The sequence below is a fragment of the Adiantum capillus-veneris genome, chromosome 19, assembly GCF_014529385.1.
Source record: "Adiantum capillus-veneris isolate H3 chromosome 19, ASM1452938v2, whole genome shotgun sequence".
NCBI classification, from domain to species: Eukaryota; Viridiplantae; Streptophyta; class Polypodiopsida; order Polypodiales; family Pteridaceae; genus Adiantum; species Adiantum capillus-veneris.
Genome location: NC_140949.1, coordinates 97,814,246 through 97,827,245, shown reverse-complemented (window position 1 = coordinate 97,827,245; position 13,000 = coordinate 97,814,246). Strand labels below are relative to the sequence as shown.

General features: G+C 44.3%; 1 protein-coding gene across 4 annotated transcripts in view; it reads left to right on the top strand.

The window, feature by feature from the left end:
- Positions 1-13,000, top strand: part of LOC147434521 (chromosome-partitioning protein, putative (DUF639)) — a 120,518-nt gene that overhangs the window by 81,113 nt on the left and 26,405 nt on the right. For all 4 annotated transcript variants that reach the window (XM_086490977.1, XM_086490974.1, XM_086490976.1 and 1 more), the window contains exon 8: positions 7,894-8,030. In XM_086490977.1, the coding sequence (XP_086347103.1) occupies positions 7,894-8,030 (137 nt within the window). The remainder of the gene's footprint in view (positions 1-7,893; positions 8,031-13,000) is intronic.

Here is a 13,000-nt window from a genome sequence, read left to right as displayed (position 1 = left end):
CATTAGAGGTGGACTATTGTTCAGAAATGGTAAAGTTTGCGTGCCGGAAATCGATGAGGTTCGACAAAGGATTTTGTGCGAATGCCACAATGTTCCTAGCGCTCAGCACCCAGGCATCCAGTGAACTTTGGCTTTGGTCAAGCGATATTTCTATTGGCCAAGAATGCGCTCTTACATAGAGAGCTATGTGAAGAGATGCGCTCAGTGTCAGGTCAGTAAGGCAGAGCGCCTTAGGAAAGCTGGCCTGCTACATCCATTGGAAATCCCAAATGCCAAGTGGTAGAGTATTTCCATGGAGTTTATCGTTGGTTTTCCAAATACTAGTCGGGGCAATGCCGCTATTTGGGTTGTAGTCGATATACTCACAAAAATGGCGAAGTTTATACCAACGAAGTCGACAATAAAAAGCCATGAGTTGGCGGTTTTATTTGTCGATTAGCTTTATAAGCTGTATGGTCTACAAGAGGATATCATCAGTGATCGAGATACTAAGTTCATTGGCCGATTTTGACGAGATGTGTTTGCTCATCTTCAGACGAAGCTGAGTATGTCGTCTTCTGACCATCCTGAGTTCGATGGACAAACTGAGAGGATGAATCATACATTAGAGGAATGTTAAGAGCCTATGTCTCTCACAGGCAGTCTGATTGGGAAAAGATATCTTCCACAGTTAGAGTTTGCCTACAATAGTAGCAAGCATTCTGCTACTGGATTTAGCCCGTTCATGCTGATGTATGGATTTGAGCCTAAATCCCCAATTGCTATTGGCTTAGAGAAAGTCAAGGAACGCCAAGCTCGTGATTTCCTGTATGACATGCAAGAAATGCTCGAATTGGCTAAGGATAGTATAAGAACGGCTCGTGATCGAGTCACTACTTATGCTAATCAAAAGAGATCTCCAAGGACTCTAGATGTGGGACAATGGGTCTATCTGAAGATACCCAAAGATTCCAAGACTATGCGAACAGGAAAGCATTATAAGCTTTCAGCCAGATATTGTGGTCCATTTTTTATCACAAAAAAAATTGGCCAAGTTGCCTACAAACTGGGTCTTCCTTCGGATGTTAGTGTACATCCAGTGTTTCATGTCAGCCGCCTGAAAGTGAAATTGGGCGAAGCCGACGTTGTCGTGCCTATCGAGGAAAATGTATGGCAAGATATGCAAACCGAGTATGTTCCGCGAGAACCAGAAGCAGTTTTAGATCATCGTACCCGTCATTCACGTCAAAAGTCTTATGACGAGTACTATGATGAGTACTTAATTGAATGGAAGGGTCAATCTGAAAGGTTTGCTACTTGGGAACCCGTTAGAGCTTTGAAGGCTCAATATCCCCACTTCATTGATGAGGACATCAATGGTTCTTAAGGGGGGAAGTATGTTATGTCCCGCTCACAGGAGACGGGATCTAGCCCAGATGTCGTCGGGATGGGCGTCCAATGTCCAGGCGGACGTAGTGTGAACACGGCCAATGTGGCCGGCCATTATTATAAAAGGGAGGCCAAGGCCTCATTTGCAGTTATCGACCCCCACTGGCAGAGTGCTAGTGGTTAGCCCGAGAGGCTAGGAGTGTGCGAGGTCACCTTGAGGAGGTGAGGCTGGGTGGTATGGGACGCCGGGTCTTATAGGTGCACGCCTACGTCCTCGGACGCTGGCCCCAGCATGGGGGAGCTGGTGGATGGTGGCTATGGTCGGGTTGTTCGTCCGACGCGTGTCTGTAGGAGGTCTATGTAGCCGGGAGGTCCACTCTCCTCTTTCGTTTCATCTTGAGACGGGTTACTGGAGACTATGGGCTTGGGAGTGCTATCCATTGGCACGAGTACAATGGGATCCTGGAGAGTGGCTTTGGAGGGATCCTTTCTCTTCTGTAGACCACCCAGGTGTCCCTTTCTTTCAGTACATTGTTCGTCTGGGGCGTCACATCCTGGCAGCATAGAGAGAGGCTCGCCCTGCTGCTGCAGCACCTCATTGGCAGGAGGAGGGTCTCACAGTTGAGTTCTTGGCAGCTTTTTGGGAGAGGTTGTGACTCCAGACAACCGAGGCGAGTCACTTTGTTTCAGTGGCTGGTCGCACATAGAGCCACAGCAGTTGGGAGCTGGCTTGTGCATAGTGGTCTCTCGGCCGCACGTGCAGCTTGTGACCATCTTGTGGAGAGTCAGCGACAATGTCTTTGGGACTGTCCTTTGACACAACAGGTGTGGCTTCGTGTTCTTCGACTGATGCCTACTCTTTCCACGGCTCGGCAGTACACTTTGGGGGCAGCTGCTTGGTCCACTCTCATGGGCCCGGCACTTCAGTTTGAGCTATCTTCCACCAGCAGGATGATAGTGATGCAGGGAGGACGTCCTACACTCCAGTGTGCCACAAAGCTTACTCCACAGGAGTGGTGCAATGAGAGAGAGGAGTGCTGGCCCCTGGGAGCTCATCACTGGTCCGACACTTTGGTTTATCTGGCGGGCTCGTTGCTTCCGCATCTTTGAGGCTCGCCTTGTACCACCAGTAGAGACTGTTTGCGATTTTTAGCTAGAGCTGATCCACACTCTCAAAGGACAGCTCGAGAGACTCTAGGGCAGCTCCGACCGCATGTGGGAGCGCAGAGAGGCTTTACTTCGACTCTGGCATCCTGGGCCTTTCTTTACCATGGTCCAGGGTGTACTCAGATGGCACTACCGTCCACCTGTGTGGCTTTTCCCTCCTCCCATTTCGTGATTTAGCCTCATTGTACATATGTTGTTTTTACATTGGGAGTCTCCCCATCATGGTTGTTGTAGCCCTCTCTCGAAGTGGTGGTTGTAGCCCTATGGGCAGTTTCATTAACTAATAGAAGGATCTTTTTTCGGAAAAATAAATAAATTTGAGGGGCGCTGATTTTTACTCATTGTGCTCTACAATGTGTGTGAGTAGTGGGTGCAGGTGATCACAACTTTAATGGAAAGCTTGCGTAGGCAACATATGGCAGAATTGCAAGCCGCTCTTACTCAGCCAGAAGTGCAGAAAGTGCTTAAGGCCCTTAAAAAAGGGAAAGCAAAGATGGTGGCAAAGCCACCTCAGAATTCCCTAGTGCAAACTCAAGGAATACCTCAGACTCGGGCTCCAACATAGCCCGAGGGGGATCCTGTAGTGCGAAATTCCCGACAGCATGAAGAAGGTTCAATCTGTTTACCGAAATACTCGCCAAATTACTCTTTTATGAAGATTGCGGATAATATCATTCCTGATGAGGATCTCCAGTTGCATCCAGACAAGGCTGTAGAACAACCATTGGAAGCAGAATAGCAAGACGAGGATCAAAGGAAGAGCCAGCATAGAATTCCGGTGCACAAAGATTCCAAAGCTATCTCCAAGAAGCAGTCCCAACACCACAAGAAGAAGAAGAAATTCAAAGCTGGAGATAAGGACGTCAATTTCGAATGCTATAATGGAAGCAGAGTTGTTACTAAGGCCTTCGCTTCAATTCGACAATTCGAGGTGGCCTTTGCAGAATGTAACTACTTCTCAGAATGCTCGAAATTGCGCCATGTTAGCAAGTATCTCTGAAGGATACAACTAGCAATTGGTGGCTTATTACAATTCTTGAAAAACGAAAACCCAAAGAGGAGTTCGAAAAGGAGTTCTATGTCAGTTCCTTCCCCTTGACTTTGACACAAGAATGGGATTGGTTCTTCCAAAAAGAGAATGAACCCGTCTCTAACTACGTCGACAAATTCTAGGAGGTCCTCAAGGTCACTCCTTTTATGAAAGTTTCTGATGAAGAGAAGATGTACAAGTTTGAAGCTAGACTTCAGTCGATACTTCAAAAAAGCATGAAGTTGTACCCTCGAAACACTCTTCAAATTAAGATGTAATCCACCCTGGTAGCCGATAACTTGCATTTGAAAGAAATGCCTCGCAAGCATGAGTTTAGTACCTTTCATGCAAAACCAATGGCTCTCTCTACTAACACAGATACCCCCACACGAAAGCGGCCTTCAGATCAGTCCAAAGGCCCAGAAAAGAAGCAAGAGGGGGCTAAGGTAAATTCCTCACTCCCTCTCAGTTGAAGGCCTACATGGAAGAGGGCAAATGTTTCTATTGTGGCGAGAAAGGCCACAGGAAACCAGATTGCCCACAACTTAAGAAAGGTTCTCCTCCTCTTGCGTCAAATTCAGTACTCGACGTACAGGCTAACACCGTGAAGGAGAAAGCAAAAATTCAGATACTCAAAGGGTGGGGCAACTTGAATGGACAGAGAGTATTGATCTTATTTGATCCAGGCTCAATCGACAATTTTATTCCATTGGATACCTCAGAATCTCTTGGACCTTAAACTCCGAGAGATTGGGAACTCCAATCAGTTCAGGATCATCCTTTGAAGGGTTGACTACGAATTCCACTCTAGTGCAAGGGCATTTGAACCTGAAGATTCGAAAGTACTTTGATCAAGAGTCTTTCCTAGCTGCTCCAATACAAGGATGCGATGTTATTTTGGGAATGCCTTGGCATTACAAAATTTATCCTATCCCAGATTATGTAAATAAGAAATTGTCCTTTTCTTTCAAAGGGTAGCAATATGATGTAGATGCAAGTGCTAGTGATTGGTCTATACCCATGGTCAGTCACATGAGTGCTAAAAGAGAAATAAAAAAGCGTCTTTTTGCTTACTTGATTTTGTCAACAAGAGGGAGATGAGTGGTGAAAATGTTTTGTCAAAATTAGATAAAGATCTCCCAACTTTCTTAATCAGTATTAGGATTGCTTTACTGACACTCTCCCATATGAATTACCTCCTGAAAGCCCGGAAGATCATCGTATCGATCTAATTCCGAGCAGTTCACCTCCAAATCAGCCACCTTATAGAGTCAGTTTACTACAACAAGAAGAAATTCTTAAACAAGTAAATGAAATTTTGGAGAAGGGTTTTGTTCGACCCGGTACTTCTCCTTATTGTTCACCAGTTTTGCTTGTTCAGAAGAAAGATGGCACTTTTTGAATGTGCATCGATTATCGTTCTCTAAACAAGATTACGATTAAGAATAGATTTCCCATTCCTCGAATCGATGATATCTTAGACAAGCTACAAGGAGCATGAATTTTCAGCCGTATAGATCTCAAGACCGGCTATCATCAGATTCATATTGCTTCAGAAGACATACATAAGACTGCGTTCCGTACAACCTTCGGATTGTAGGAGTTTCTAGTAATGCCAAAAGTTAGACTATTTAATTACGGGTGAAAGTCAAAGTTTTACCTCCCTTTAGTAAGGCTATAGGCCAGTTTCAGCTCCTCTGGCACCAAATCCTTCGGTACATGCCCCTTGAAAGGTCGAAGAAGACTCGCGTGAAAGGCATTGTGAATGCTCCAATGATCTTGCAACTTCAGTTTGAAGGATACATGTGGTTTATGGTCGCCTTCTAGATGATTTCACTCCTGCCTCCAGCTTTTCTCACTGCATTCATGCCCTTGGTTGTGGGCTGGCCACCTTTTCATCCTCCTAGTAGGGACTCTAGGCACCAAGCATAATTCCCCTTTTATATTTTTGCCCAGTTTTGTGGGTTTCTGTCCTAAGTATTGTTAAAGGTTTTGCTTGACCTAGAGTTGACTCACTATATCAATGCAGCCCTAGTCCGCTCTCTAGTCATCTTGTATCATTTGCCTCTCGAGTTGCTGAGTTGCTCTCTCTCTCTCTCTCTCTCTCTCTCTCTCTCTCTCTCTCTCTTTCTCATGTTCGTGCTTCTCTTCCGCTACACACTTTGACAACATCATCAATCTTTTGCAAGATTTATAAAGGTCCATAGTACCGCATACTTAGCTTTGGAAAAAGCCTCTCCTTTTCCTTCATCTTTCTCAATTTGGACTTCGAACTTGTAAAGCACGTTTGTGTTTCTCTTCCGCTACACACTCTGACAACATTATCAATCTTCTGCAAGATCGATAAAGGTCCATAGTTTCGCATAGTTAACTTCGGGAAAGCCTCCCCTTTTCCTTCATCTTTCTCACTTTGGACTTCTAACTTGTGAAGCACCCAAGCTCCTTCTGTTAATTGGAAGTTGCATCTATGTTTATCTGCTGCTCTCTTATGCGTGCCTTGAGACTTCTACAATGCCTCCTTAACCTTGGCAAATGACGTAGCTAGATCCTCAACAAAACGATGGATGTGAAAGATGTTGTCCTTGGTGCACAAGATAAGCAGAATCTTCTTGCCACCCTCGATTATCTCAAAAGGTGCCTTTTCAGTAGACATGTGAATCGTCTTATTGTAGGCAAACTCCACGAATGGAAAATACTTGTCCCCTTGGACTTGCGATCAAAGACATAGCACTTGTGATCAGAGATGTAGTCCAAAACCATCGAATCGGTAGTCTTTGATTGTCCTTATGTGTGTGGATGAAATGACGAAGAGAACTTGAATGCCATACCCAAATTCTCACACATTGTCCTCACTGACAATCCAAATTATGTATGTAATTAGTCGGTTTTTGGACTGCTCATCTTTGTTGGTGTTTATTGCACGTGCTGCTGTTGGCGAGCGCCGAGCGGTCCTTGAAGGCAATATATGGACCATTGTTGCTCTCCTACGGTGTACCAAGCCAAGCCGTTTGGACAAATTGTTAGGCCTTTCTTTGGCGCCTGAATTTAGGGCTTTTGAGCCCTTAAGTGGGACTTTTTCCTGTATTGCAAGAATAGAATGGCGCCCGAACTCGAGACTTTTGGGCCCTTAACTAGGACTTTCTTTTATCTTGCAAGAAGAGCAACTACCACTACACAAACACCAAAAAAAATCATCTACTTTTCTAGAAAATCTCGACATTTCTAAAGTTGAATCTACGATAAATGTGCCGAGTATATTATACCATACTACTAGACATTCTATGTCTATATTCCAACTTACTGGACCTTTCACCATTCTAGACATTCTATAGTCCAACATACGATAAATATGCCCATATGATAATTTGGCCGTTGGAAGATGCTTTTTCTTTCTTTGCTGAACATGCCACCTATATGTGAACATGCATATCTCATTTTCTGGGAGAGTCTGGAGTTCCGGTGCACATCCTCAAATTGGAGCCTTGGTGGGATAACTGTGCTAGGTTCGCTTGTCAAGACTCCATAATCACGAGGCAACTAGAGGAGCAGAGGATTATGGCTTAACGAACAAGAGTGTTAAGACTAGAGATACCTAGGGCTCTCGCACTTGGAGCTCAAGAATTTTCAATTATTATTATTATTATCAGTTTTTTTTACGGGGGGGGGGTGGGGGGGTGGGGGGGGATTTGCAGATGGGTTTGTGCTTAGCTGACGGAATGTTGGGTTTGAAGATGCAATTTGGGCTATGCATTGATATCGCGAGAAGATGCTATCTCAAAACTTAAATCTTCCTTGATTTGCTCTGACTGCTATTATAAACTTTTGCATGATAAATTTTGAACAGGTCTCAAGAGTCTTGCGTCCCAGGAATTGTTAGATATCTAGCTTGAGGTCTTCCTTGTTCTTGGGATTAGTATCTGACCTGTTTGTGATCATGATTGTCAGTAGTGTATGCACAAAACTTATCATTTGGTCTTTCTGGTATACTACAAGGCTCAATTATATTGCCGCTTTCTTACTAATGTAGTGACATTGGAGATTCTGGATATCTTAAAATTGTATTTCTGCGTTTTTTTTTTTGTTTGTGCAGAATCTGAAGTTTTAGTGAGGGTCCTCATATTTTTTGAAGGGACCATTATTTGAGACATTGAATTGCTTTTTTGAACATGGACTTTTGTGGATATGTTTAGCTCTAATGTGCTTTTTTAGTTACCTGTTCGAACATACAAACGCTTAGTAGCATGCTTTAATTTTTGACATGGTGTGTAATCTGCTTTTGTTTTGTGATATGGTTCTCAGGAACTCTTTCTTGATGTACTTTGTGGCAGCCCAATGGGATTTTTCAACATCAAAAAGCAATGAAATTAGATCTGACTGGGGGTCAGGGCACTGTGGAAAGAAAAAAAGTTGGACCTCTAGGTGCTCCCTTATATGATTCTGCAATCGCAGTCAGTTCTGATTCTAAGTAAGTAGGCATTTTTTTCTGCCATATGTGTTGTATTTAAGTTTAAGTTGAACTTCACCACTATGAATGTGCTTTCTTTATTCACTATGAAGAAATTTGATGAGCTTGGAACGATTTTCACCAAGTGATCCACTGCAGCCCAACTGCACCAGTTCCCAGAACATGAGGCCTGCCTTACAAGTTATCAGGTCGATTGCAGGGTGTGATTGTTTATTTGCCACTAGACAGTGGATCATGTGTTGCCATTGTACTTGAAGATACTCTGCACAAATAATCGTGCCATATGATCTGGGTTTATCTTATGAAAGGGGCCTTTGGGCTAGTTGGGATCAGGGGCGAGCATCTTCGCTATTGCACATTTCCTAGATTCGCCCATATTTTATGTGATTTGGAGGGATGTTGTCACTCCCATTGCAAAAATTGACGATGCCATCCTGGTTGATGTTTGCCCCCTATTCCAAAAAGTCAAACGATTTGGTATCTTCCTTTGAGCGTACAGTCTCCCTTGATTGTCATGTCCCTTTCGTCACTAGTATCATCAGCCTACTCACTTGAGAGTTTGTCTTCATGAGACGTTGTCACACGCTTTTTCCATCAGAGTTTCTTTTTTAACAAGAAAAGGATCCTTCCATTAGTTAATAAACTGCTCAAAGGGCTACAACCGACCTCTGCTAGAGAGGGCTACATCATAAACATGGGGAGACGCTCCGAGTGAGAAGACAAAGTATGTACAATGGGGGCTAAATCACGGAAACAACCACAGTGGTGCCATCTAGACTCGCCCAGAACCATGGGGAAGAAAGGCCTTGGGCGCCAAAGTCGCAAGAAAGCCTCGCGGTGCTCCCGCATGCGGTCGGAGCTGTCCTGAAGTCTCTCAAACTAGCCCTGAGTGTATGGATCAGCTCCCCCAACACAACTCTCTATCACTGCACCACTCATGAGGCATGAGCTCTGTGGCAAGCTGAAGTGTAGGTCGGCAGACCCCCCCTGAATCACAATCATCTTGCTGGTGAAAGCCATCTCAAAACAGAGCACAAGGCCCGTGAGTGTGGACCAGGCTGCAGCACCCCAAGTGTACTGTCAGTCTATTAAAAGCACAAAGCCTGCATGCTGCCAAACATCTGAAATCCTCAAGGTCATACATAATTGCTCCCAAGCAGCCAACTCAGCCTGTGCACAGAAGCATGGTTGCCTCCAATCCTATCTGAAGGGTCCTCCAACATATTGAAGTCCCCCCCAACACACCACTGCTTTGCATGAGGCAAAGACTCACTATGTGTAACCAAAACTCTGCTTGTGCACTCGCATGGTTGGGCGCATAGATGTTCAGGAAGCCTATGAGGCTACTGTGAACCTGCATAGTAACCCACTGGGCCCTACCTGGCACAATAATACCTCTGCCCACAATGTTGTGCTGCCATGAGTCCATAATAGTCATACATACACCTCCCTTGATGCCTCTGGCCCTCTAGGCCCAAAAGCAGCAGACCAAAAGGTCTCATAGTGGCCACGCATAATCTGACCACATTGCGGAATGCGGCTCTCACAAAGATGTTGCTCTTGAAGCATAAGCATATCAATCATACCACCCACAAGGCATCTCTGAAGCCCACAAGGCATCTCTGAAGCTCCTGACGCAAGCGACCCCTCTGACGTTGAAACTGGGATCCACCGAAACCCTGCACATTCCACGAGACAATACTCATGGGATGAGTGAGAAAAGACCAATGCTGCAATAGCAGCCAACCTTGCTATCTTCGAAGTTCGAGGCTTGCTTGGATGGGGAGCAATCCGCATACGAGCGACCCCGAGATAGGTGTGTTTGAAGTGATTGTCCCACCCAAGCCCAAGTTGAATGTGCAGTCCGTAGGGCTACATCCTCTGTCCAAGAATCCTCATGTACATACATATATATATATATATATATATATATATATATATATATAGCAAGGGGAACTCTAAGTGTCAGCAAAAAAGTGAACCACAATGTGCCTACATCCAAATGCATCCAGTGGTGTCACATTGAACTTGGCTAGCGGCCAAAGTGTCTGTATCAAATCTGTCACCCCCAGGTCCCCTGTGTGGTGTGAGAACTCTAAAGCCTGTACCTGAAGCCAGTCAAGGACTATGTGCAAAGTCCACTCTGTGTGATCCTTGCCACAAATGGAAAGGAGAAGAAGGAAAGAAACTAACTTAACAGAAACACTACTAGAGTTGTAAAAGGTGGGTAGCAAGACCTTAAGAGGTACATATACAAAAAGTGGGGGTGTATCTCAGAGAATAGATACAAAATGGTGGATAGTGTATCAGAATCTGGAAATGGCTCGCAACCATCGCTATATGATTCTGTCGATGTCCTCCATGGTGAGAGTTTGCATAGGGCATCTCCCATGTCTTCCACATCTCTCTCAAAATCGTTAGTTTGAATGTAAGGATTGTAGATACTAATCCTTAATTAAGTACTTAAACTCATGATTAAGACTTAAGGAACTTGAATTGAACTTAGAAACAAGACTCAGAAGACTCTGTGTTTGATTGATTGAATGAATGCTTGAAAATTGAGTACAATAGGCTCCTTATATAGGAGATGAAGAGTCACAAATGAAAAGGTATGACCCTGCCCGAAGAGACACATCCTTTAAGCGAATAGACATGTCTTTAGGCGAATGGATACATCCATTGGACGAAGAGTCGCAACCGTAGAGTGAAGGGGTGTGACCAGTCGTCAAAGGAGTGTGTCTTTTGGCGAAGAGGCACGTCTCTTGAGCGAAGGGTCATGACCATCCAAGCATAGGGGTTGTCCTTGGCATGTCGCTTCTCGTATCTGCAACTAGGACAAGATGTAATACTGCAACATAGTCACAATCGTGACATTCCCTCCCTCTTTTAAAATAAAACCCACGGTAGTTGAAGAAACTCCGGGAGGAGGAAATGTATTGTTGTTGTGCTGCTGTATCCAAAGCTTAAGTCCCATATCATGGCACTGTTATTGACCATGACTATTTTGCCAAACTGAAGACTGATCATATCTGCAACTTGATAAGTGCCTTTGTCAAAGTCATTTGTAACTTCGAGCTTTGTCCAAGAAAAGATTAATTCTTTATGTGTTTCAAGTGAAATTATTGGTAAACTGACTTGAATTTTTTGTTGAGTGATGACCATTGGTTGAAATTCTGCAAGGTACTCCATTGGTTTGTTTGGAACAGTAAGATCCTCCTAAAGGGATGTCGTAGACTGAGGCTGAATAGTATTTGGAGATACATCCATCTGTAAAGGTTGATCTGTGGAACAAGTTGTGTCCAAAGATTCAATTGCAGCGACTGAAGTCATGGTGCAAGAATCTGCATCTGTTTTATCCTTTGTACCGCTGAAGGGAAGGTCTGGAATCTTCAAGTTTGAAAAATTATCATTCACCACAACATCTGGTATCTGTTCAGAGACAAAGACTTTGTTTTGCAAGGGTGGTGATGAGGCGACTTTTTTTGTCTTGATCATGGCCAAAGAAAGGGATTTTGTGCTTGTTGGTTGTCACACAAGAACCGGAATCTTTTGAATCTTCAGCTTTCTCAGTGGGTATTAAGGCTTCCAATTGAGAAGGGGGAGGTTGAGGTAGCTGTTGCCTCTTAGACCTCTGAAGAATCCTCTTGCACAAGAAAAGGATCAATAAATCTTTCGTTTGACTTAAATGTAGGGCATAGCTCGCGAGGGGGAACTTGTCCAGCGTCGCGGCATTCACGACCGAGTACTCGACTAGGGTCGGATATATGTGCCACTAAGTAAGCCCATCTTGATATCGTTGATGATCCTTTGGAAGCTTCATATTGCTGCTTCTGTTGCCTTATGATTCCGATAAGAAGTTGGTTGCTTAGAACTGTAGCATTTCCAAGAATATTCATGCTGAGACTTTTGCTGCTCGCACGAAGGTACTTTGTGTCTAGTCATCTCTGAGAAACCATGCTTTGGGTGAGAAGATTTGAGTTTCGAAGCCTTTAGTTTGAGTGGTTCTTCCTTGTCGACCACTGAAACGTCGGAAGAAGATGGCAGATAAGCAGCATGTGTAGTTTGAGAAGTAGTAGAATGACTTTGGGAAGAGGTTTGGGTCTGCATCTACTCCAAGCGAATGTGAATTGATGTGAGACTTGTCGAAATTGCTGCCATCTGCTTTTTGAGAATTGCTATCGGATTTTCGGGTGGAATAGAGTTGTTGCCATCTTGTGATTCAACCATGTTGGCTGCTTAGAGAAAGTAATTGTCTTGGGAACTGGTTTGTATTTCGTCTTGAGGATTGGTTCTAGAATCGAGACAACATTTGTGTGCGGGGAATCGAAAATCACGATAATTTTCGGTTCTTGAAAATTTGTTATAATTATCACTTTGGCTCGAGCAGGAGGATCTAGAATCACGATCACTTTGTGTGTAGGGGAATTCTCCGGCAGAAGGGGAATTCGTTTGCAGAAGGGGGTTTTTCCGGCAAGAGTTCCTCTTGAACTTCATCTATGTACGAGATGTAGGGAGCGGGTGCAGGAAATCTTTCATTAGCCATGGTGGTGAAGTCTTATGCACGCACACCAAGCGAGAGCAGATTTGTGCGTAAACTCAAAACGCTGGCTGGTACTCAGTTTTGTTTTTCAGCGCAAGTGTAATTCAAGTGCTTCCACATGAGGGGTTTAATTTTGGGGTTGGCCGGCCACTTAAGGTTTAAAAAATTTGGGGTTTTCACATTGGAAGTAAGTGAAGGGCTGACGGGTCACTTTAATTCATTAGAATTGAAGGTATGCGTTAAAAAAAACCTCCAGCCAGTGTAGCGTTTCGATAATCGTGGGCAGATTTTCAGCACGCACCTATACTCGGCAGCTTGCAAACTTCAGCGCAAGGCAGATTCGGCAGCATGTGGGAAGGGGTACCACCAAGTGGCACACCCTATGTGAGGGGGTGCCACGGAAGGGCTTTGAATTCAGCATGTCAGAGTC